Here is a 22536-nt window from a genome sequence, read left to right on the forward strand (position 1 = left end):
AACATTTTGATCGCGATATTCTCACGATTATTTGTTGATTTTAACCAAAACAAATTGTATTGTCACATAGGCTATTATAACTGCGAGAGGGAGTGTGAGGAGCCTAGGCTACTACAGAGAGACAGCTGATCATTATGAACGGGTCCAGCACGGGTCGAATGGCAGATACACAGTCGTGTGTATGAAACGTCTGTATCTTCACTGCGCTGCATTTTATGAACTATGATATTCTGGCCATGGGTACATCTCTGGCCAGGTCCAGGTCTCGGTCTCGGTACAGCAGCTGCGTCTCCCACGCTGTTACTCTACCAACTGAAGTAGCTGCATTCAATAATTCTTCTGTGGTTCTTCGCCGTAGCGGCCGCGATAGCAGTTACCATGGAAACACTGGTACAAATACTGGTTGTGCCCTCATACTTAACAATAACAACTGTTAAAAAAAATTAAAACTGTAGACAATATCAGAAGTGTGGACCGGCGGCTGCTGTGTGCGGAGCGCGGAGGTAAGAGGAGAGAGAGGAGAGAGAGTAGGACGAGAGAGCTAGAAAGATCCAACACAGGCACGGCTTTACAGACGAAATGGGTCATGTAATGCAAAATTAAATCATATCCATATAAACAACATTGCAGCGGATGCGAGGACATTAGCACCGGTGCGTCCTAGAGGAGCTAACAGCTAACAGACGCTAACTAGCACTGACTAGCACTGGTCACTGCTGTTGTCGGAAAAACAACAGATGGGACAAAGTGTTGCGTTTAATGGTAAACTGGTAAACCTTGAGACTGACTAATTACCGACTGCTATCTGTTGAATTTTCCTCAAGCTACTCTGTCCTCTGGGACTGTCACATCTAGAAACATAGCTGCGCGTGCAGTAAACTACTCTGACTGCTCATGAGCAGACGGCTTTACGGAGCGTAGATTGGCTTTGCAAAAAACACGGAGCGTTCTATGAAATGACGCTTTATAAAAAATAATCGCTCATCACGCAAATTTGATCGTGGGAAGTCCAAATCGTGAACGCGATTAAATTCGATAATTGAGCAGCCCTATCATATACCATTGTGTTTATTTGATTTGAAAAAAAGCATTAAGTGAGTGTATGAGAGACAGCAGAGAGAGAGAGAGAGAGGGAGAGAGAGAGAGAGAGAAAGGTATGGGTGGAGAGACAGGAGCAATAGCTATGGAGCTCAAGCAACAGCCTCAGGGGGAAAACAGTGCCCTTTCTGCCCAATAACCTCATCAGGTTCCTGACATGAGGGCTGCGGGATAGACATTTCTTCACGCTATGCTGTCTGCTGTCCTCCAGCACTGGGAAAGGAAAAGAGGTGGCTTAACATGCTACACTGTCCACACTGCTGCTGGTCATGAGCCCTGTCACAAAAACCTAAGAATTTTCTAATCCACAATTACTTCTTTAAAGGGAGTAACTAGCTTCAATTTAGCTGTTAACTTAGCACAACAATATAGTGTCTGCATAGGACACATGGATAATTAATTAATTTAGTTTACAGTGTTTATTGATCCCAGTGGGGAATTTGCTTTTTAAATTAATATAAAATGAATTATAATTTTTTGTTATAATCCCTACACACAGGCCTGAAATACACACACACATGCTCAGGACCTATTCGTGCACAAATGGAGAGATGTCAGAGTGAGTGGGCTGCCAGTGCTCGACCAGCGCCCTGAGCTGTTGGGGCTGGGGTACGGTGCCTTGCTCAAGTGCTTGTAGGCTTTGTGTGTAAGATCTGGTATCCTGGAATGATCTCAAATGTGTATAATGGCTGTTAGAAGCAGACCTTTATGACATTTAAGCTGATGCAACATGTGGTAAAAAAGCACATTACTGCCTGCAGGTTGGTAACAGAAATGACAGTTTTTTTTAGAGAAAGTGCAGGGATGCGTGTCTGTCTAGTCACCCCTGAATCAGCAGAAACAGGCAGTGTAAGATTAATCCCTGCACTGCAGCAGGTGCTGGGCGCTCTCTACAAACATCCTATACATAACACACAGAGCACAATACAATTAGAGCATCACCACTCTAAGAGCCGGGAAGGGGATATAAACAGGCCACAGGAATGACATTCAATTACTGTTGCTTTTTAACGTCAACTATTCATTCAACAAAGATTGCCATTTGTTACTTGTGCACTTAAAAAATATATATATTGTATGTACGTACATTTACAAAATCATCAATTAACAGCAAGAATCTAAGATAAATCCCCAGCATCACATCTCTTGTGCCACTGTGCAGTCTGCAGAATATTGTGGCATTACAACTGTCAGTTAGCTTGAAGGCACAAGCCTAGTTCATGGTTACAAAATCTAAATGGACATGTGAGGCATGACACTTGGGCAAGACGCTCTCTACCTGTCCCCTTTTTCTCTTGTAGTAACCCTGTCTTTTGTGAAGTGAAAGTAATGTTTGAGCCCTGAAGCTCTTTGGCTAACAGGGCCAGATTCAGAGGGTGTCCACAAGCATCAGCATCACAGGGCTGGGTGATAGACCCCAACTCCCTCAGCACTCAGAGCCAGCTAATGCCTAGACTTACCCACACTCTAACATCACTACCCCAAGGGCGTTGCATGCTTAATTTCCTCACTGTCATCTCGCTCTTTTTACTATCTTCCATTTATTTCCTTTTAGCCAGGTCTGTCTGACAAAATAACTAAGAAAAATATTTTACCTGTACATATTGTATAATTATATAATTATATACATATATATATAACTGTATAATTATCTGTACTTGGCTAAATTGTGAAGACAAATTTGAGCAACAGTAATTACACTCTACCTCTAGGCATAATGGAAATGTGGTAGTGATGGGAGAAAGGGACTGATCAAAGCAAATAAGGAAAATAAATGATGGATGTGGTGAGAGAGTGTGTGAAAAAAAGAGTGAAATGGGCCCTGGCAAGTATGGACAGAGTGATGGGAGAGTTGGTGTGTGCCTGCCAAAGTGACACCTGGTGTGAGCAGGTCTTCCTTGGGTCCTCATTATTCTATTAAAAAAAAAGTGGACGACTAAGAATTGGTCAGGCTTTCTTGCCGACTTGCAGTAGTTAGTAAGTTGGATTACAAATGATACAAGTAACAATGAAAATATTGAGCTGTGAACCCAGCTTTTCTCACATCCATGAGAATATTACAGCAGTTTTGCTGCATAGAAAAATAAAAACTGCCTACCTTAACCCAATTTGACCATGTCGTCAACAACAATTTCCAGAGCACTGTGTTAATGCATCACTGACAACTGTAATTGCAACAGCAGACTAACTCCAGGGTGGCACAAGGGCAAATGACAACATAGTAAGATGAACACCTATTTCAAATATTATGTAAATGAGATAAAGGTCTGACATGGGACAGAATGCGGATGAAGGGACTGAGTTAGAGTACCACTGATAGGATCAATTGTTTTCCCTTGTAACTGGTAATTTATGACAAAATGTGTTTGTGGGTGGTTGTAGTCATGGCAGATGTTGAAAAGGTAAATATAACATCCAGAGTAGAGCTTGTAACACCCAAACTCCATACAAGATCTGGACCAAGCCGTTTTAACAATAATTCCAAATCAATGATCCAGGCTGGAATCAAACTGCTTTCCCTTTTTGCACAGGAAGTTGTACAGCCAATCATATTGTATACCATAACGCAACAACTGTGTGAAAGGAACTTGTGACAATTGACAAATATGCACTTGCACAGATCAACATGGGCTTCTTAGAGCTTTCATTCTTGTTTTCTTATATTTACACCCTTGGGGACAAAGTATTAGAAATGCCTTTTACTGCAGCACCACAAACCACAACCTCCCACTTTACTAAGGAAGTGAATCAACGCTCTCTGACACAATCTGAACCAATTTTTGATTGATACTCTTATAAAAAAGTAGGGATAATGGCAGAGCTGTTGTGTTTTAAATAAAAGACTATAAAGGTGTTTCTGTTGCGTTGGTATTTTCACATACAATGTAGCATCACAAAGTAAAAACGATCTGCTAGGTTGAATTTGTTTTACAGATGTATTCCATAAAGGTCTTTTCTAAGTAAAACGTATTGATTGACTACTTGTACACAGAAGCCCTTGATTTTAATTTAAGCTAATACATATATTTCACAGCAATACCTTCAAAGATAACGTTTTTACTCTCTAATCAAGAGTAGGGCCCCAAAGCAGGGTATGAAGAGGTGGCATTGCACACCTGCTACAACCATGGAGCATGTTAAAATGTATTTGGCATAAACAAACGGTCATGTAGGTGGTTGAGATATCACCTTGATCACATTTTGAGCCAAGACATAATCAAGAGAAATTTAGGCTGACCAGTGCTTGAAAAAGTGACAAAGATTGTATGGAAAAGAAGGCATATAGGCTACAGGCATTGTATATAGGCACTGTTAAGAATAGTTAGAAACTAATCTAACAAAGGACTGTGCTCTTTCATTTAAAGTTTGGGAGGAAGTGAATTTCTCTCAATCTTAAAACATAAAGGAAAATAACACTGTCTGTGCAGTAGGAAATCTTTAGGTAAAGAAATATAGGGCTGCAACTCACAAGTATGTTTTATTGTTAATAATTCCTATTATTTTTTCAATTCGGTCAAATGTTGGTATTAAATACTATACAAATAGTCAAAAATGAACCTTGCCTGGGCAGGTGAGTGTTTACACGATTACCATATAACGCACTGTGTTGCATGTCAAACTCTCTGCTTCTCCGTTCCTACACAGTCATCTGTCAAATAAAGGCAAAAATGTGGGAAAAAAAAACATAATTTCTGGATCATTTTCGAATAGTTTTTTTTGTTAAACCAACAGTGAAACCAAAGATATTTAAAGGGATACTTCACCGATCAGCATTTAGCTTTTTATCAGTAGAAACACAGAGTATTATGACCGCGTTTCCCTCCCTCATGTCCCCCGACCAGAGACCAGAGTTCGCTGTATTGTCTGTCGGGGAAAAAACTATGATGACGCAAAAAATCGTTGTTTTGCATCATCGGAGGCAATTTGCCCAGATACTATGGACTACAGCCAACTAGTTCCGCATGTGTCAACCCACCCATAGGGGGTGGGACGGAACTACCCGATGGAGTTAAGTGTCAGCCATCTTGAGCCAGAGATGTTGCTTGATGCCGCTAGCAGGGATGGGGACGTCGAAAGCGGTGTAGAGAAAGCAGAAACACGGAATGAGGGCAGAAGTTCGAGCTAGGTGAAAAGCTAACGCTATACAGGTGCATATACAGTATGTACGGATTGGTGCAGAATGGGCGCTTGTATTCAACTACTGCTCATGCTGGTGGAGTTTGTGCCTGTTAAATGCCGACCATTCGCATTCCACGCAATTCATTAGAACCCACCAAGATCTAATGCTACCAATGTGTTAGCTGAACAGAGCTATCAGTGAGCTCCAAGATGGGGAACCTAACTTATAACAATCAGTGCTCTGTTACAAGTATATTATGCCCTGTCTTTTGTCTGGCCTATCCGGTCTGTCTAATGCTCAACGTTAAGTAGTCATAGCACTTATGTATAGTCTATAATGTGTGTGCACTAAAATGTAGCTATCTCGTATGTTGTTTTTAGTAATGTTGTTTTTATATATTTAAATGTGTACACCACTTGAAACAAAGTGAAACGTTGTTCATATATGGTTGAAATGACAACAAACCCCACTTGTCTTGACTCCCTCTGTAACCGGTAGGCGTGGCTTGGGAGTGGCCTTGTAGGGAAGCAAAGCAAGTGCAATCTGGGAGTTGTTGTTTTTATCTATATGAGCCAAAATAAATTTTTGGCTTTTTTGGTCTAGAAGGAACCAGCTTCTAAAGGATTTCACATTTCTACTACATAAATGACCCAATTTAAATAAATATTCATCTTTCCAGCAGTGAATATCCCTTTAAATTACTATAATATATGTAAAAAGCATTGACTGTAAAAATTGACATCTTTATACAGGGGAAGCTGGAATCATAAAATGTATGAAGTCATATCTTACTCAGCAACTTCTCATAAGACAATACAACTGTCCTACTTGAAGTGACAAGGTAACTCACAGCTGCTAATCCTATAGTCTGATACCTTTAATAGTTGTTGATCAATTATTGACACTTGTTGTTTGAAGTGTATAAATACCACCATTCTGCACTGCATGCTGAGCGGGGCCTTTGCACTTCTGATCAGAGCTTAAAGTACTTCTTGATACTCTTTTTATGCACAGTTCAGAGTAGCTGACACAGCTTTCCCACTATCAGCGCTGAGTAGATGGAGTAGAAGCATACTGCATTATAAGGGAGGGTGCCAATATACAGGAGACGCATACAAGCAGACCGAGCTGTCAGTAGTGCTCATAAAACATTCTTCATCTAAGTAAGACAAATATTGACTCGAGTGCCATGTTTATTCACTTGGTGTTGACATAATTACTTTATTAGTACAGTTGACAGAAATATCAATTGAAAAGAATTTAGATTACAGATTGTATCATATTTATTTATCCAGTCTAACACCAAGCAGATTCTAAAATGTGTTGCTTTCTCTCTTTTATTTAATGTAAATAAAAAGCTGGCGAACAAAATAACACTCTGTTAAGTGTGTGATGGGATTTGCATTATAGTGTTACATATAAAGACTAAATGAGCAATTGCCCAGTCACATAATCAACAGTAGATATGAATCAACTAATGAAAACTTGTTAAGATGCAACTCTATACCATTAACTGCCACAGACATAACTTAACACCTGTCTCCAACAGGGTAACAATAAAGACATACCAACCAACCTGCCTCCCTGAATGTACCTGACCTACAAGGTGGCCTGGAGAGGAGCCTACAGCAGACAACCTGTAGTCCACTAAAAGCTTTGTTACTATTAGTTATGTCACCAGCACCACTTCCCAGGAGGGCCTCAGAGTGGGAGGGGTGTGGTGGGTGGGAAAAACGTGGAGATCAGCAGAACTCTCTGACAAAGAGCTAAAACACACTAAACTGACCCATTGGCTGGCGGCCCAACCCCAGTAGATGTTGGATGCACTCCCACCTTAGCCAACAGAGCGTAAACAAAATGCACAACACCACACATAGAAGAAGGGAAAGCCAAGACAGGGAATACAGAGGACTTAGGGAGAGGGAGAGAGACAACACATTAAAAAAAAGACGTATCAACCAAAACATCTCGAAAATGCTACGTCCAAACAATACATTTGTGCAACAGAGGTAACGTGTAGTTGCTTGCACAGTCTACAGACTGCTTTTGGGGTCTTGGATATGTTTTACTGGTAGAGTGACAATATGACTTTAATAACACGGGGCCTGTGAAACCAAAACAAACTTACTCTAAACATATCAACCCACATACTCTGAATAAAGAGTCAGTCTCAAGCCTTCACCATGTAGCAGTAATCTGAGATGACCAAATTAGCACTGTATCATATACTGCATTGTCTAATTACCCTCTAACATTAGGTGCTTTATGACACAGTATTTTGATGTATTGCAATAACAGCAGTTTGTGTTTCAATCCAGGTTTTTGTAGTGATTGGAAAACACTGATTGTTCTTTTCAACCAAAGATATAATGGCATCTCCACTGGTTTAGTCAATAGTACAGCAGGTTGTGGTAATACTATTATTATTATTTATTTATTTAAACACAGTCAGCACAAAATAGCATTTAGTGACAGCACTGTTGCCATCATTGCAGTGGGGGGAGGGGGTGATGTAAAAGGAATTGGGCTTAGCCTCTAGCTCATGCCCTAGCCAGGAGGATCTTTCAGATCCCAACCTGTGCAATACAGCTTCCTTTCTGAATCCACCGACCACATCACTGTTTTGGCCTGCTTTCCTTGCAAGTATATGGGATCAGGGGGGAGGCTTGACGTAATGCAACAGCTTCCACTCTCGTTTCACTATCAGAGTACCAAGTATCAAATTGAGAATAGAAACCTCCTATTCACGGTACAAAAACACAGGGAATTTATTATTCTAATAACACAATATAAACAATACTGACAAACGATGTCCTAATGGATAAGACGATACAGGCTGGTACTTTTACCACTAGTGTGTCAGACACATTATTTAGCCTGCGTCTTAGCAACAGTGTCCAATCTTGGACTTTTTCAGAATAAGAAATACTTTATCGATCCCCCAAAAGACATTCTGTGTTACAGTTGCAAGAAGTATATAATATCAGAGTAGAAATGAAGGAATTGTAATGGTGAACAGTAATGGTGAACAGTAAGTTGACAGATGTCTTAGATAAGGTGATTAGTTGACGAAGTTAAGGTCTTTTTCTAGATCCAGAGAACGTTTTAATAGGGGCAGGAGAAGGTTAGCTTTAAAAGTAAGAGGTAGTAGAGAAGTTGAAACGTGTACAGGGATCCAGGCGACTGTTCCCGGCACAACACAGTGGGCAGGCCTTCTCAATCATAGGCAAGCACTACTTTACTGTCTGCAGAGAACTCCATTAGCCATGCTGAAATCAGCAATGTTTTCCAAGATCTGATGTCCGTCCTTAGTAATCAGTGTATAACATAGTTATTATGAGCACAGCGCGTAAAGAAGTGCTTTACTTGAACATGAAACATTTTCCATCACTCATGTTAATATCATCAAGAAACTTTAAGAAAAGGTTATGTTTTCCAACTGTGAAGACTCAATTGTGCATGCGGAGTGCAGACAGTGCATTATAGACGTACTGTACCTGTCAGTGAAGCTGGACTGTGTGTCACTCATTGGGTTCCGGTTCTAGATTGCAGCAAATTATATCCGATTAACATTTTCCAGAGTGTGATGAGGCGATTCTGGAGCGACCTTCTCGGGCATTCGTTTGAAGTAGGCAAGGATTTTGAGGATGGTGTTGACAATAGATGACTATAGAACATGCTGGGTTGTTGCAATGCACGTCAAAACACTAGAGGAACCAACAAAAAAACCCTATGTGCTATCTGTAAACCAATAATCCTGCCAAAATCCAATAGCAAGAACTCTACAGGGCAGATCTAAATTAATCGGGGCCTCTGTCGTACTAGCTGTGCAGTCAGATGATATTACCCCGGCTATGAACAATATTTTGCAAACACGAATAAATAACTGCGTCAGCTGGCACAAGTGTCGTGCATGTATGAACTCCTTGTATAAACCTTTGCATTCACATCCAGTTTTTCGCCGATATGAAATGTATAAAATATGTAACGTTATTCCAATGCAACAGACACCTTGGCCCTGCAATGTAGTCCGTCTGCCACCACCCCGGTTGACTGATTGGCCTCGGTTCCTAAATGGTCTTTGAAGATGCTGAAAATTCCTCCAGTCCCATTTGGTATCCCTGCTCCCAGAAATGCCTGTTGTGGCTGTGGGGACGACTCTCCCGTGACCATGAGAATCGCTCAATAACGAGTTTCAACGACCCGTGTTACAAATTAGCAACAACTGCAGCTAATGTGATACCGGTGTAAGACGTTGGATTTGAAGCCAAATTTGTTATATGGTCGATTTAAAAAAAAAAAAAAAGCACAATTGCTTTTCAGAAGATTCTTTCTCACGGAAAGCTGGCTGGGTTGTATCTCGCCAGCTACCAGCTAACAAAACAGATGAGCTCTTTCAGCAAAAACTTTGCTTCGTATGCTTTGTTTCGAGTGCAAACTAAGCAAACTCGTTCACAACAATGAGCGGCCAACGAGCGAAAAATATATATACAACACGCATGATGTTGACTGGCTTGCGATGTTTCCTTGTTATGTCCTTCAGAAAGTCTCCTAGAAAAAGAAAATCCAGTGAAGTCGGTAGCACAGCGCCCGTTCCTTGACTCCATGTTTCCGAAATTCAGGCGTTTTCTCGGCAGAATCCCGTGGATGGAAGCAGGCTAGCTATGTGGCCAGCTAACGGGGCAGAAAGTAACACCAGTCCACTGTAAACAACGGCAAAAAGCTACAGAGCGGTTAAAACTGTAGCGAACATCAAACGCTGTTTTTCCAACGCAAGACGTTATTTGTACAATGGTACAACTTGCGGAAAGGTACCAAAAATCCCTTTTGCCGCTAGCAAAGCCCTAGCCAGCTAGCTGTTGGGTCCAGTAGCGCGTAACTAACCACTTCCGCGGGAGATGGGGAAAACTCATTTTGTTTCAGCATAATGTTACTGCAAAGTAACACGACATAAACAACAGCAGTATCTATAATACGCCACCTACTAACTACTACTCCTACTTCTACACTACTAATAGTATGGGGTAGTAAGCATTCACATAGTATTGAAATGATTTAAAGTAACGTTAGGCATATATAAGTTATGAATAAAAGGTATAAAATATGGACTGCACCGATCAATCCATTGACAAACAATGAATCTGCAACAATTTTAATAATCAAATAACCATCTGTTTATTATTTATTAAAAAAAAATGTGTGTGTGTGTGGTGGGGGGGGGGGGGGATGGCACAAGAACCAAATACCTGGTTGAGCTTTTTGTCTTGAAGACATCACCTTAGACCTTGGAAATTGTGATGGACATATTTTTTAGGATTTGTCGATATTTTCTAGACAAAAACGATACAATAATGAAAATAACTGTTGTGGCAGCCCAACTACAAATCATTAACTTGTAGCCCACATATTTGACTATTGAAAATAGACAGCATCTCGCTGAGAGTTTCTAATTAGACTAAACATTGTATTGATTGTATAATCAAATATAATTATAAACGGAAATAATCATTAGTTTCAGCCCTAGTTGTTTAAATATGTATCGCGTTTTTGTTCACTTTTCCATGACGGGGAAACCAATCTAAGAATTTTCCAGTAAGAAGCCCTTTTCTTCAGGTGGTTGATAAACGGATGATTATGCATGTGTGTATGATTATTTCATCGTTTCATGGCTTGTGGTTGGTCTTGGACGGGGGAATAGTCATTATGATCATATGTACAGCTACAGTCCGTCTTTGCCACTCATCAACAAAGCACTCATACTGTATGTGTGTTTGCGTGTGTGTAAAAAGTGTAACACTGAGCATGTACTTTTGACATTCTACCAAAAAAACTAAAACACATCACAAATGTCATAATAATTGAATATTGATGGGTGTTCAAAAGGCAATTATTGCACTACCACAGTGAATCTGTCCATATCATATTTACCTTTAATAGCGCTTGTCAGTAAAATCTCAAATTGTATTGTCACATAGGCTATTTATAACTGCGAGAGGGAGTGTGATGGACGCTAGGCTACTAACAGAGAGACAGCTGATCATTATGAACGGGTCCAGCACGGGTCGAATGGCAGATACACACGTCGTGTGTATGAAACGTCTGTAGCTTCACTGCGCTGCATTTTTATGAACTATGATATTCTGGCCATGGGTCACATCTCTGGCCAGGTCCAGGTCTCGGTCTCGGTACAGCAGCTGCGTCTCCCACGCTGTTACTCTACCAACTGAAGTTAGCTGCATTCAATAACTTCTTCTGTGTTCTTCGCCGTAGCGGCCGCGATAGCAGTTACCATGGAAACACTGGTACAAATACTGGTTTGCCCCTCATACTTAACAATATACAACTGTGTTAAAAAAAAATTAAAACTGTAGACAAATATCAGAAGTGTGGACCGGCGGCTGCTGTGTGGCGGAGCGCGGAGAGTAAGAGGAGAGAGAGGAGAGAGAGTAGGACGAGAGAGCGTAGAAAGAACAAACACAGGCACGGCTTTACAGACGAAATGGTCATGTATGCAAAATAAATCATATCCATATAAACAACATTGCAGCGGATGCGAGGACATTAGCACCGGTGCGTCCTAGAGGAGCTAACAGCTAACAGACGCTAACTAGCTGACTAGCACTGGTCACTGCTGTTGTCGGAAAACAACAGAGGGACAAAGTGTTGCGTTTATGGTAAACTGGTAAACCTTGAGACTGACTAATACCGACTGCTATCTGTTGAATTTTCCCAAGCTATCTGTCCTCTGGGACTGTCTACATCTAGAAACATAGCTGCGCGGTGCAGTAAACTACTCTGACTGGCTCATGAGCAGACGGCTTTACGGAGCGGTAGATTGGCTTTGCAAAAAACACGGAGCGTTCTATGAAATGACGCTTTATAAAAAATAATCGCTCATCACGCAAATTTGATCGTGGGAAGTCCAAATCGTGAACGCGATTAAAATTCGATTAATTGAGCAGCCCTATCATATACCATTGTGTTTATTTGATTTGAAAAAAAAGCATTAAGTGAGTGTATGAGAGACAGCAAGAGAGAGAGAGAGAGGGAGAGAGAGAGAGAGAAAGGTATGGTGTGAGAGACAGGAGCAATAGCTATGGAGCTCAAGCAACAGCCTCAGGGGGAAAACAGTGCCCTTTCTGCCCCAATAAACCTCATCAGGATTCCTGACATGAGGGCTGCGGGATAGACATTTCTTCACGCTATGCTGTCTGCTGTCCTCCAGCACTGGGAAAGGAAAAGAGGTGGCTTAACATGCTACACTGTCCACACTGCTGCTGGTCATGAGCCCTGTCACAAAAACCTAAGAACTTTTCTAATCCACAAGTTACTTCTTTAAAGGGAGTAACTAGCTTCAATTTAGCTGTTAACTTTAGCACAACAATATAGTGTCTGCATAGGACACATGGATAATTAATTTAATTTAGTTTACAGTGTTTATTGATCCCAGTGGGGAATTTGCTTTTAAATTAATATAAAATGAATTATAATTTTTTGTTATAATCCCTACACACAGGCCTGAAATACACACACACATGCTCAGGACCTATTCGTGCACAAATGGAGAGATGTCAGAGTGAGTGGGCTGCCAGTGCTCGACCAGCGCCCTGAGCTGTTGGGGGCTGGGGGTACGGTGCCTTGCTCAAGTGCTTGTCAGGCTTTGTGTGTAAGATCTGGTATCCTGGAATGATCTCAAATGTGTATTAATGGCTGTTAGAAGCAGACCTTTATGACATTTAAGCTGATGCAACATGTGGTAAAAAAGCACATTACTGCCTGCAGGTTGGTAACAGAACTGACAGTTTTTTTTAGAGAAAGTGCAGGGATGCGTTAGTCTGTCTAGTCACCCCTGAATCAGCAGAAACAGGCAGTGTAAGATTAATCCCTGCACTGCAGCAGGCTGCTGGTCGCTCTCTACAATACATCCTATACATAACACACAGAGACACATACAATTAGAGCATCACCACTCTAAGAGCCAGGGAAGGGGATATAAACAGGCCACAGGAATGACATTCAATTACTGTTGCTTTTTAACGTCAACTATTCATTCAACAAAGATTGCCCATTTGTTACTTGTGCACTTACAAAATATATATATTGTATGTACTGTACATTTACAAAATCAATCAATTAACAGCAAGAAATCTAAGATAAATCCCCAGCATCACATCTCTTGTGCCACTGTGCAGTCTGCAGAATATTGTGGCATTACAACTGTCAGTTAGCTTGAAGGCACAAGCCTAGTTCATGGTTACAAAATCCTTAAATGGACATGTGAGGACATGACACTTGGGCAAGACAGCTCTCTACCCTTGTCCCCTTTTTCTCTATTGTAGTAACCCTGTCTTTTGTGAAGTGAAAGTAATGTTTGAGCCCTGAAGCTCTTCTGGCTAACAGGGCCAGATTCTAGAGGGTGTCCACAAGCATCAGCATCACAGGGCTGGGTGATAGACCCCAACTCCCTCAGCACTCAGAGCCCGAGCTAATGCCTAGACTTTACCCACACTCTAACATCACTACCCCAAGGGCGTTGCATGCTTAATTTCCTCACTGTCATCTCGCTCTCTTTTACTATCTTCCATTTATTTCCTTTTAGCCAGGTCTGTCTTGACAAAAATAACTAAAGAAAAAATATTATTACCTGTACATATTGTATATAATTATATAATTATATACATTATATATATAACCTGTATAATTATCTGTACTTGGCTAAATTTGTGAAGACAAATTTGATGCAACAGTAATTACACTCTACCTCTAGGCATAATGGAAATGTGGTAGTGATGGGAGAAAGGGACTGATCAAAGCAAATAAAAGGAATAAATGATGGATGTGATTGAGAGAGTGTGTGAAAAAAAGAGTGAAATGGGCCCTGGCAAGTATGGACAGAGTATGGTGAGAGTTGGTGTGTGCCTGCCAAAGTGACATCCTGGTGTGAGCAGAGTCTTCCTTGGGTCCTCATTTACATTCTATTAAAAAAAAAAAGTGGACGACTAAGAATTTGGTCAGGCCTTTCTTGCCGACTTGCAGTAGTTAGTAAGTTGCATTACAAATGATACAAGTAACAATGAAAATATTGAGCTGTGAACCCAGCTTTTCTCACATCCATGAGATATTACAGCAGTTTTGCTGCATAGAAAATATAAAACTGCCTACCTTAACCAAAATTTGACCATGTCGTCAACAACAAAATTTCCAGAGCACTGTGTTTAATGCATCACTGACAACTGTAATTGCAACAGCAGACTAACTCCAGGGTGGCACAAGGGCAAATGACAACATAGTAAGATGAACACCTATTTCAAATTATTATGTAAATGAGATAAAGGTCTGACATGGGACAGAATGCCGGATGAAGGGACTGAGTTAGAGTACCACTGATATGGATCAATTGTTTTCCCTTGTAACTGGTAATTTATGACAAAATGTGTTTGTGGGTGGTTGTAGTCATGGCAGATGTTGAAAAGGTAAATATAACATCCAGAGTAGAGCTTGTAACACCCAAACTCCATACAAGATCTGAGACCAAGCCGTTATACAACATAATTCCAAATCAATGATCCAGGCTGGAATCAAACTGCTTTCCCTTTTTTGCACATGGAAGTTGTACAGCCAATCATATTGTATACCATAACGCAACAACTGTGTGAAAGGAACTTGTGACAATTGACAAATATGCACTTGCAACAGATCAACATGGGCTTCTTAGAGCTTTCATTCTTGTTTTTCTTATATTTTACCCCTTGGGGACAAAGTATTAGAAATGCCTTTTACTGCAGCACCACAAACCACAACCTCCCACTTTACTAAGGAAGTGAATCAACGCTCTCTGACACAATCTGAACCAATTTTTGATATGATACTCTTTATAAAAAGTAGGGATAATGGCAGAGCTGTTGTGTTTTAAATAAAAGACTATAAAGGTGTTTCTGTTGCGTTGGTATTTTCACATACAATGTACTGCATCACAAAGTAAAAACGATCTGCCTTAGGTGGAATTTGTTTTACAGATGTATTCCATAAAGGTCTTCTTCTAAGTAAAACGTATTGATTGACTACCTTGTACACAGAAGCCCTTGATTTTAATTTAAGCTAATACATATATTTCACAGCAAATACCTTCAAGTATAACGTTTTTACTCTCTAATCAATGAGTAGGGCCCCAAAAGCAGGGTATGAAGAGGTGGCATTGCACACCTGCTCACAACCTGGAGCATGTTAAAATGTATTTGGCATAAACAAACGGTCATGTAGGTGGTTGAGATATCACCTTGATCACATTTTGAGCCAAGACATAATCAAGAGAAATTTAGGCTGACCAGTGCTTGAAAAAAGTGACAAAGATTGTAATGGAAAAGAAGGCATATAGGCTACAGGCATTGTATATAGGCACTGTTAAGAAATAGTTAGAAACTAATCTAACAAAGGACTGTGCTCTTTCATTTAAAGTTTGGGAGGAAGTGAATTTCTCTCAATCTTAAAACATAAAGGAAAATAACACTGTCTAGTGCAGTAGGAAATCTTTAGGTAAAGAAATACTAGGGCTGCAACTCACAAGTATGTTTTTATTGTTAATTAATGTCCCTATTATTTTTTCAATTACCGGTCAAATGTTTGGTATTTAAAATACTATACAATAGTCAAAAATGAACACCTTGCCTGGGCAGGTGAGTGTTTACAGCGATTACCATATAACGCACTGTGTTGCATGTCAAACCTCTCTTGCTTCTCCGTTCCTACACAGTCATCTGTCAAATAAAGGCAAAAATGTGGGAAAAAAAACATAATTTCTGGATCATGTCTTTTCGAATAGTTTTTTTTTGTTAAACCAACAGTGAAAAACCAAAAGATATTTAAAGGGATACTTCACCGATCAGCATTTAGCTTTTTATCAGTAGAAACACAGAAGTATTATGACCGCGTTTCCCTCCCTCATGTCCCCCAGACCAGAGACCAGAGTTCGCTGTATTGTCTGTCTGGGAAAAAAAACTATGATGACGCAAAAAATCGTTGTTTTGCATCATCGGAGGCAATTTTGCCCAGATACTATGGACTACAGCCAACTAGTTCCGCATGTTGTCAACCCACCCATAGGGGGTGGGACTGTAACTACCCGATGTGAGTTAAGTGTCAGCCATCTTGAGCCAGAGATGTTGCTTGATGCCGCTAGCCAGGGATGGGGACGTCGAAAGCGGTGTACGAGAAAGCAGAAACACGGAATGAGGGCAGAAGTTCGAGCTAGGTGAAAAGCTAACGCTATACAGTGCATATACAGTATGTACGGATTGGTGCAGAAATGTGGCGCTTGTATTCAACTACTGCTCACTGCTGGTGGAGTTTGTGCCTGTTAAATGCCGACCATTCTGCATTCCACGCAAATTCATTAGACCCCACCAAGATCTAATGCTACCAATGTGTTAGCTGAACAGAGCTATCAGTGAGCTCCAAAGATGGGGAACCTAACTTATAACAATCAGTGCTCTGTTACAAGTCTATTTATGCCCTGTCTTTTGTCTGTCCTATCCCTGGTCTGTCTTAAATGCTCAACGTTAAGTAGTCATAGCACTTTATGTATAGTCTATAATGTGTGTGCACTAAAATGTAGCCTATCTCGTATGTTGTTTTTAGATAATGTTGTTTTTATATATTTTAAATGTGTAACACCACTTGAACCAAAGTGAAACGTTGTTTCATATATGGTTGAAATGACAACAAACCCCACTTGTCTTGACTCCCTCTGTAACCGGTAGGCGTGGCTTTGGGAGTGGCCTTGTAGGGAAGCAAAGCAAGTGCAATCTGGGAGTTGTTGTCTTTTATCTATATGAGCCAAAAATAAATTTTCTGGCTTTTTCTTGGTCTAGAAGGAACCAGCTTCTAAAGGATTTCACATTTCTACTACATAAATGACCCAATTTAAATAAATATTCATCTTTCCAGCAGTGAAATATCCCTTTAAATTACTATAATATATTGTAAAAAGCATTGACTGTAAAAATTGACATCTTTATACAGGGGAAGCTGGAATCATAAAATGTATGAAGTCATATCTTACTCAGCAACTTCTCATAAGACACATACAACTGTCCTACTTGAATGTGACAAGGTAACTCACAGCTGCTAATCCTATAGTCTGATACCTTTAATAGTTGTTGATCAATTATTTGACCATTTGTTTGAAGTGTATAAATACCACCATTCTGCACTGCATGCTGAGCTGGGGCCTTTGCACTTCTGATCAGAGCTTTAAAGTACTTCTTGATACTCATTTTTATGCACAGTTCAGAGTAGCTGACACAGCTTTCCCACTATCAGCGCTGAGTAGATGGAGTAGAAGCATACTGCATTATAAGGGAGGGTTGCCAATATACAGGAGACGCATACAAGCAGACCGAGCTGTCAGTAGTGCTCAATAAAACATTCTTCATCTAAGTAAGACAAATATTGACTCGAGTGCCATGTTATTATCACTTGGTGTTGACATAATTACTTTATTAGTACAGTTGACAGAAATATCAATTGAAAAGAATTTAGATTACAGATTGTATCATATTTATTTATCCAGTTCTAACACCAAGCAGATTCTAAAATGTGTTGCTTTTCTCTTTTTATTTTAATGTAAATAAAAAGCTGGCTGAACAAAATAAACACTCTGTTAAGTTGTGATGGGCATTTGGCATTATAGTTGTACATATAAAGACTAAATGAGCAATTGCCCAGTCACATAATCAACAGTTAGATTAATGAATCAACTAATGACAAACTTGTTAAGATGCAACTCTATTACCATTAACCTGCCACAGACATAACTTAACACCTGTCCTCCAACAGGGTAACAATAAAGACATACCAACCAACCTGCCTCCCTGAATGTACCTGACCTACAATGGTGGACCTGGAGAGGAGCCTACAGCAGACAACCAGTTAGCTCCCACTAAAAGCTTTTGTTTACTATCAGTTATGTCACCAGCACCACTTCCCAGGGAGGGCCTCAGAGTGGGAGGGGGTGGGTGGGTGGGAAAAACGTGGAGATCAGCAGAACTCTCTGACAAAGAGCTAACAACACACTAAACTGACCCATTGGCTGGCGGCCCAACCCCAGTAGATGTTGGATGCATACTCCCACCTTAGCCAACAGAGCGTAAACAAAATGCACAACACCACACATAGAAGAAGGGAAAGCCAAGACAGGGAAATACAGATGGACTTAAGGAGAGAGGGAGAGACAGACAACACTATTAATAAATAAAGACAGTATCAACCAAAACACTCTCGAAAACTGCTACGGTCCAAACAATACATTTTGTGCAACAGAGGTAAAGCGTTAGTTGCTTGCACAGTCTACAGACTGCTTTTTGGGGTCTTGGATCATGTTTTACTGGTAGAGTGACAATTATGACTTTAATAACACGGGGCCTGTGAAACCAAAACAAACTTACTCTAAACATATCAACCCACATACTCTGAATAAAGAGTCAGTCTCAAGCCTTCACATGTAGCAGTAAATCTGAGATGACCAAATATAGCCCACTGTATCATATACTGCATTGTCTAATTACCATCCTAACATTAGGTGCTTTATGACATCAGTATTTCTGATGTATTTGCCAATCAACAGCAGTTTGTGTTTCAATCCAGGTTTTTGTAAGTGATTGGAAAACACTGATTTGTTCATTTTCAACCAAAGATATAATGGCATCTCCACTGGTTTAGTCAATAGTACCAGCAGGTTGTGGTAATACTATTATTATTATTTATTTATTTTAAACACAGTTCAGCACCAAAATAGCATTTAGTGACAGACACTGTTGCCATCATTGCAGTGGGGGGAGGGGGTGATGTAAAATGGAATTGGGCTTAGCCTCTAGCTCATGCCCTAGCCAGGAGGATCTTTCAGATCCCAACCTGTGCAATACAGCTTCCTTCTGCTCTGAATCCACCGACCACATTCCACTGTTTTGGCCTGCTTTCCTTGCAAGTATATGGGATTCAGGTGGGGAGGCTTGACGTAATGCAACAGCTTCACTTCTCTGTTTCACTATCAGAGTACCAAGTATCAAATTGAGAATAGAAACCTCCTTATTCACCAGGTACAAAAACACAGGGGAATTTATTATTCTAATAACACAATAATAACAATACTGACAAACGATGTCCTAATGGATTAAGACGATACAGGCTGGTACTTTTACACCATTTAGTGTGTCATGACACATTATTTAGCCTGCTGGTCTTAGCAACAGTGTCCAATCTTGGACTTTATTCAGAATAAGAAATACTTTATCGATCCCCCAAAAGACATTCTGTGTTACAGTTGCAAGAAGTATATAAATATCAGAGTAGAAATGAAGGAATTGTAATGGTGAACAGTAATGGTGAACAGTAAGTTGACAGATGTCTTAGATAAGGTGATTAGTTGACGAAGTTAAGGTCTTTTTCTAGATCCAGAGATCGTTTTAATAGGTGCAGGAGAAGGTTAGCTTTAAAAAGCTTAAGAGGTAGTAGAGAAGTTGAAACGTGTACAGGGATCCCAGGCGACTGTTCCCTGGCACACACACAGTGGCAGGCCTTCTCAATCATAGGACAAGCACTACTTTACTGTCTGCAGAGAACTCCATTAGCCATGCTGAAATCAGCAATGTTTTCATCAAGATCTGATGTCCGTCCTTAGTAATCAGATTGTATAACATAGTTATTATGAGCACAGCGCCGTAAAGAAGTGCTTTACTTGGACCATGTAAAACATTTTCCATCACTCATGTTAATATCATCAAGAAACTTTAAGAAAAGGTTATGTTTTCCAACTGTGAAGACTCAATTTGTGCATGCGGAGTGCAGACAGTGCATTAATAGAACGTACTGTACCTGTCAGTGAAGCTGGACTGTGTGTCACTCATTGGGCTTCCGGTTCTAGATTTGCAGCAAATTATATCCGATTAACATTTTCCAGAGTGTGATGAGGCGATTTCCTGGAGCGACCTTCTCGGGCATTCGTCTGAAGTAGGCAAGGATTTTGAGGATGGTGTTGACAATAGATGACCTATAGAACACTGCTGGGTTGTTGCAATGCACGTCAAAACACTAGAGGAACCAACAAAAAAAACTACCTATGTGCTATCTGTAAACCAATAATCCTTGCCAAAATCCAATAGCAAGAACTCTACAGTGCAGATCTAAATTAATCGGGGCCTCTGTCGTACTAGCTGTGCAGTCAGATGATATCCTACCCCGGCTATGAACAATATTTTGCAAACACGAATAAATATACTGCGTCAGCTGGCACAAGTTGTCGTGCATGTATGAACTCCTTGTATAAATCCTTTGCATTCACATCCCAGTTTTCCGCCGATATGAAATGTATAAACAATATGTAACGTTATTCCAATGCAACAGACACCTTGGCCCTGCAATGTAGTCCGTCTGCCACCACCCCGGTTCGACTGATTGGCCTCGGTTCCTAAATGGTCTTTGAAGATGCTGAAAATTCCTCCAGTCCCATTTGGTATTCCCTGCTCCCAGAAATGCCTGTCTGTGGCTGTGGGGACGACTCTCCCGTGACCATGAGAATCGCTCAATAACGAGTTTCAACGACCCGTGTTACAAATTAGCAACAACTGCAGCTAATGTGATACCGGTGTAAGACGTTGGATTTGAAAGCCAAATTTGTTATATGGTCGATTTAAAAAAAAAAAAAAAAGCACAATTGCTTTTCAGAAGATTCTTTCTCACGGAAAGCTGGCTGGCGTTGTATCTCGCCAGCTACCAGCTAACAAAACAGATGAGCTCTTTCAGCAAAAAACTTTGCTTCGTATGCTCTTGTTTCGAGTGCAAACTAAGCAAACTCCCGTTCACAACAATGAGCCGGCCAACGAGCGAAAAATATATATACAACACTGCATGAATGTTGACTGGCTTGCGATGTTTCCTTGTTATGTCCTTCAGAAAGTCTCCTTAGAAAAAGAAAATCCAGTGAAGTCGGTTAGCACAGCGCAACGTTCCTTGACTCCATGTTTCCAGAATTCAGTCGTTTCTCGGCAGAATTCCCGTGGATGGAAGCAGGCTAGCTATGTGGCCAGCTAACGGGGCAGAAAGTAACACCAGTCCACTGTAAACAACGGCAAAAAGCTACAGAGGCGGTTAAAACTTGTAGCGAACATCAAACGCTGTTTTTCCAACGCAAGACGTTATTTGTACAATGGTACAACTTGCGGAAAGGTACCAAAAATCCCACTTTTGCCGCTAGCAACGCCCTAGCCAGCTAGCTGTTGGAGTCCAGTAGCGCTTCAACTAACCACTTCCGCCGGGAGATGGGAAAACTCATTTTGTTTCAGCATAATGTTACTGCAAAGTAACACGACAATAACAACAGCAGTATCTATAATACCGCCACTACTACTACTACTACTCCTACTTCTACCACTACTAATAGTATGGGTAGTATAGCATTCACATAGTATTGAAATGATTTTAAAGTAACGTTAGGCATATATAAGTTATGAATAAAAGGTATAAAATATGGACCTGCACCGATCAATCCATTGACAAACAATGAATCTGCAACAATTTTAATAATCAAATAACCATCTGTTTTATTATTTATTAAAAAAAATTGTGTGTGTGTGTGTGTGGGGGGGGGGGGGGGGGGGGATGGCCACAAGAACCAAAATACCTGGTTGCAGCTTTTTGTCTTGAAGACATCACATTAGACCCTTGGAACTTGTGATGGACATATTTTTTAGGATTTGTCGATTATTTTCTAGACAAAAACGATACATTAATAATGAAAATAACTGTTTGTGGCAGCCCAAATACAATTCATTAGACTTGTAGCCCACATTATTTGACTATTGAACATAGACAGCATCTCGCTGAGAGTTGTCTAATATAGACTAAACAATTGTATTGATTGTATAATCAATATATTAATTAATAACGGAAATACTCATTAGTTACAGCCCTAGTTGTTTAAATATGTATCGCGTTTTTGTTCACTTTTCCATGACTGGGGAAACCAATCCTAAGAATTTTCCAGTAAGGAAGCCCTTTTCTTCAGGTGGTTGATAAACGTGATGATTATGCATGTTGTTGTATGATTATTTCATCGTTTTCATGGCTCTGTGGTTGGTCTGGGACTGGGAGAATAGTCATTATGATCATTATGTACAGCTTACAGTCCGTCCTTTGCCCATCATCAACAAAGCACTCATACTGTATGTGTGTTTGCGTGTGTGTAAAAAAGTGTAACCACTGAGCATGTACTTTTTTGACATTCTACCAAAAAAAACTATACATCACATCACAAATGTCATAATAAT

General features: G+C 40.3%; 1 protein-coding gene across 5 annotated transcripts in view; it reads right to left on the reverse strand.

Moving 5' to 3' along the window:
- Positions 1-21518, reverse strand: part of arhgef12a (Rho guanine nucleotide exchange factor (GEF) 12a) — a 66585-nt gene extending 45067 nt beyond the window's left edge. For 3 of the 5 annotated variants that reach the window (XM_032508656.1, XM_032508649.1, XM_032508639.1), the window contains exon 1: positions 8716-8886. In XM_032508656.1, the coding sequence (XP_032364547.1) occupies positions 8716-8747 (32 nt within the window). In that variant the 5' untranslated portion in view covers positions 8748-8886. Of the gene's footprint in view, positions 1-8715; positions 8887-20086 lie in introns of those variants that run through there. The other 2 variants (XM_032508664.1, XM_032508646.1) reach the window with 1 other exon arrangement.
- Between the last annotated feature and the right edge of the window lie 1018 nt (positions 21519-22536).

This window comes from Etheostoma spectabile, chromosome 3, assembly GCF_008692095.1.
Source record: "Etheostoma spectabile isolate EspeVRDwgs_2016 chromosome 3, UIUC_Espe_1.0, whole genome shotgun sequence".
Taxonomy (NCBI): Eukaryota; Metazoa; Chordata; class Actinopteri; order Perciformes; family Percidae; genus Etheostoma; species Etheostoma spectabile.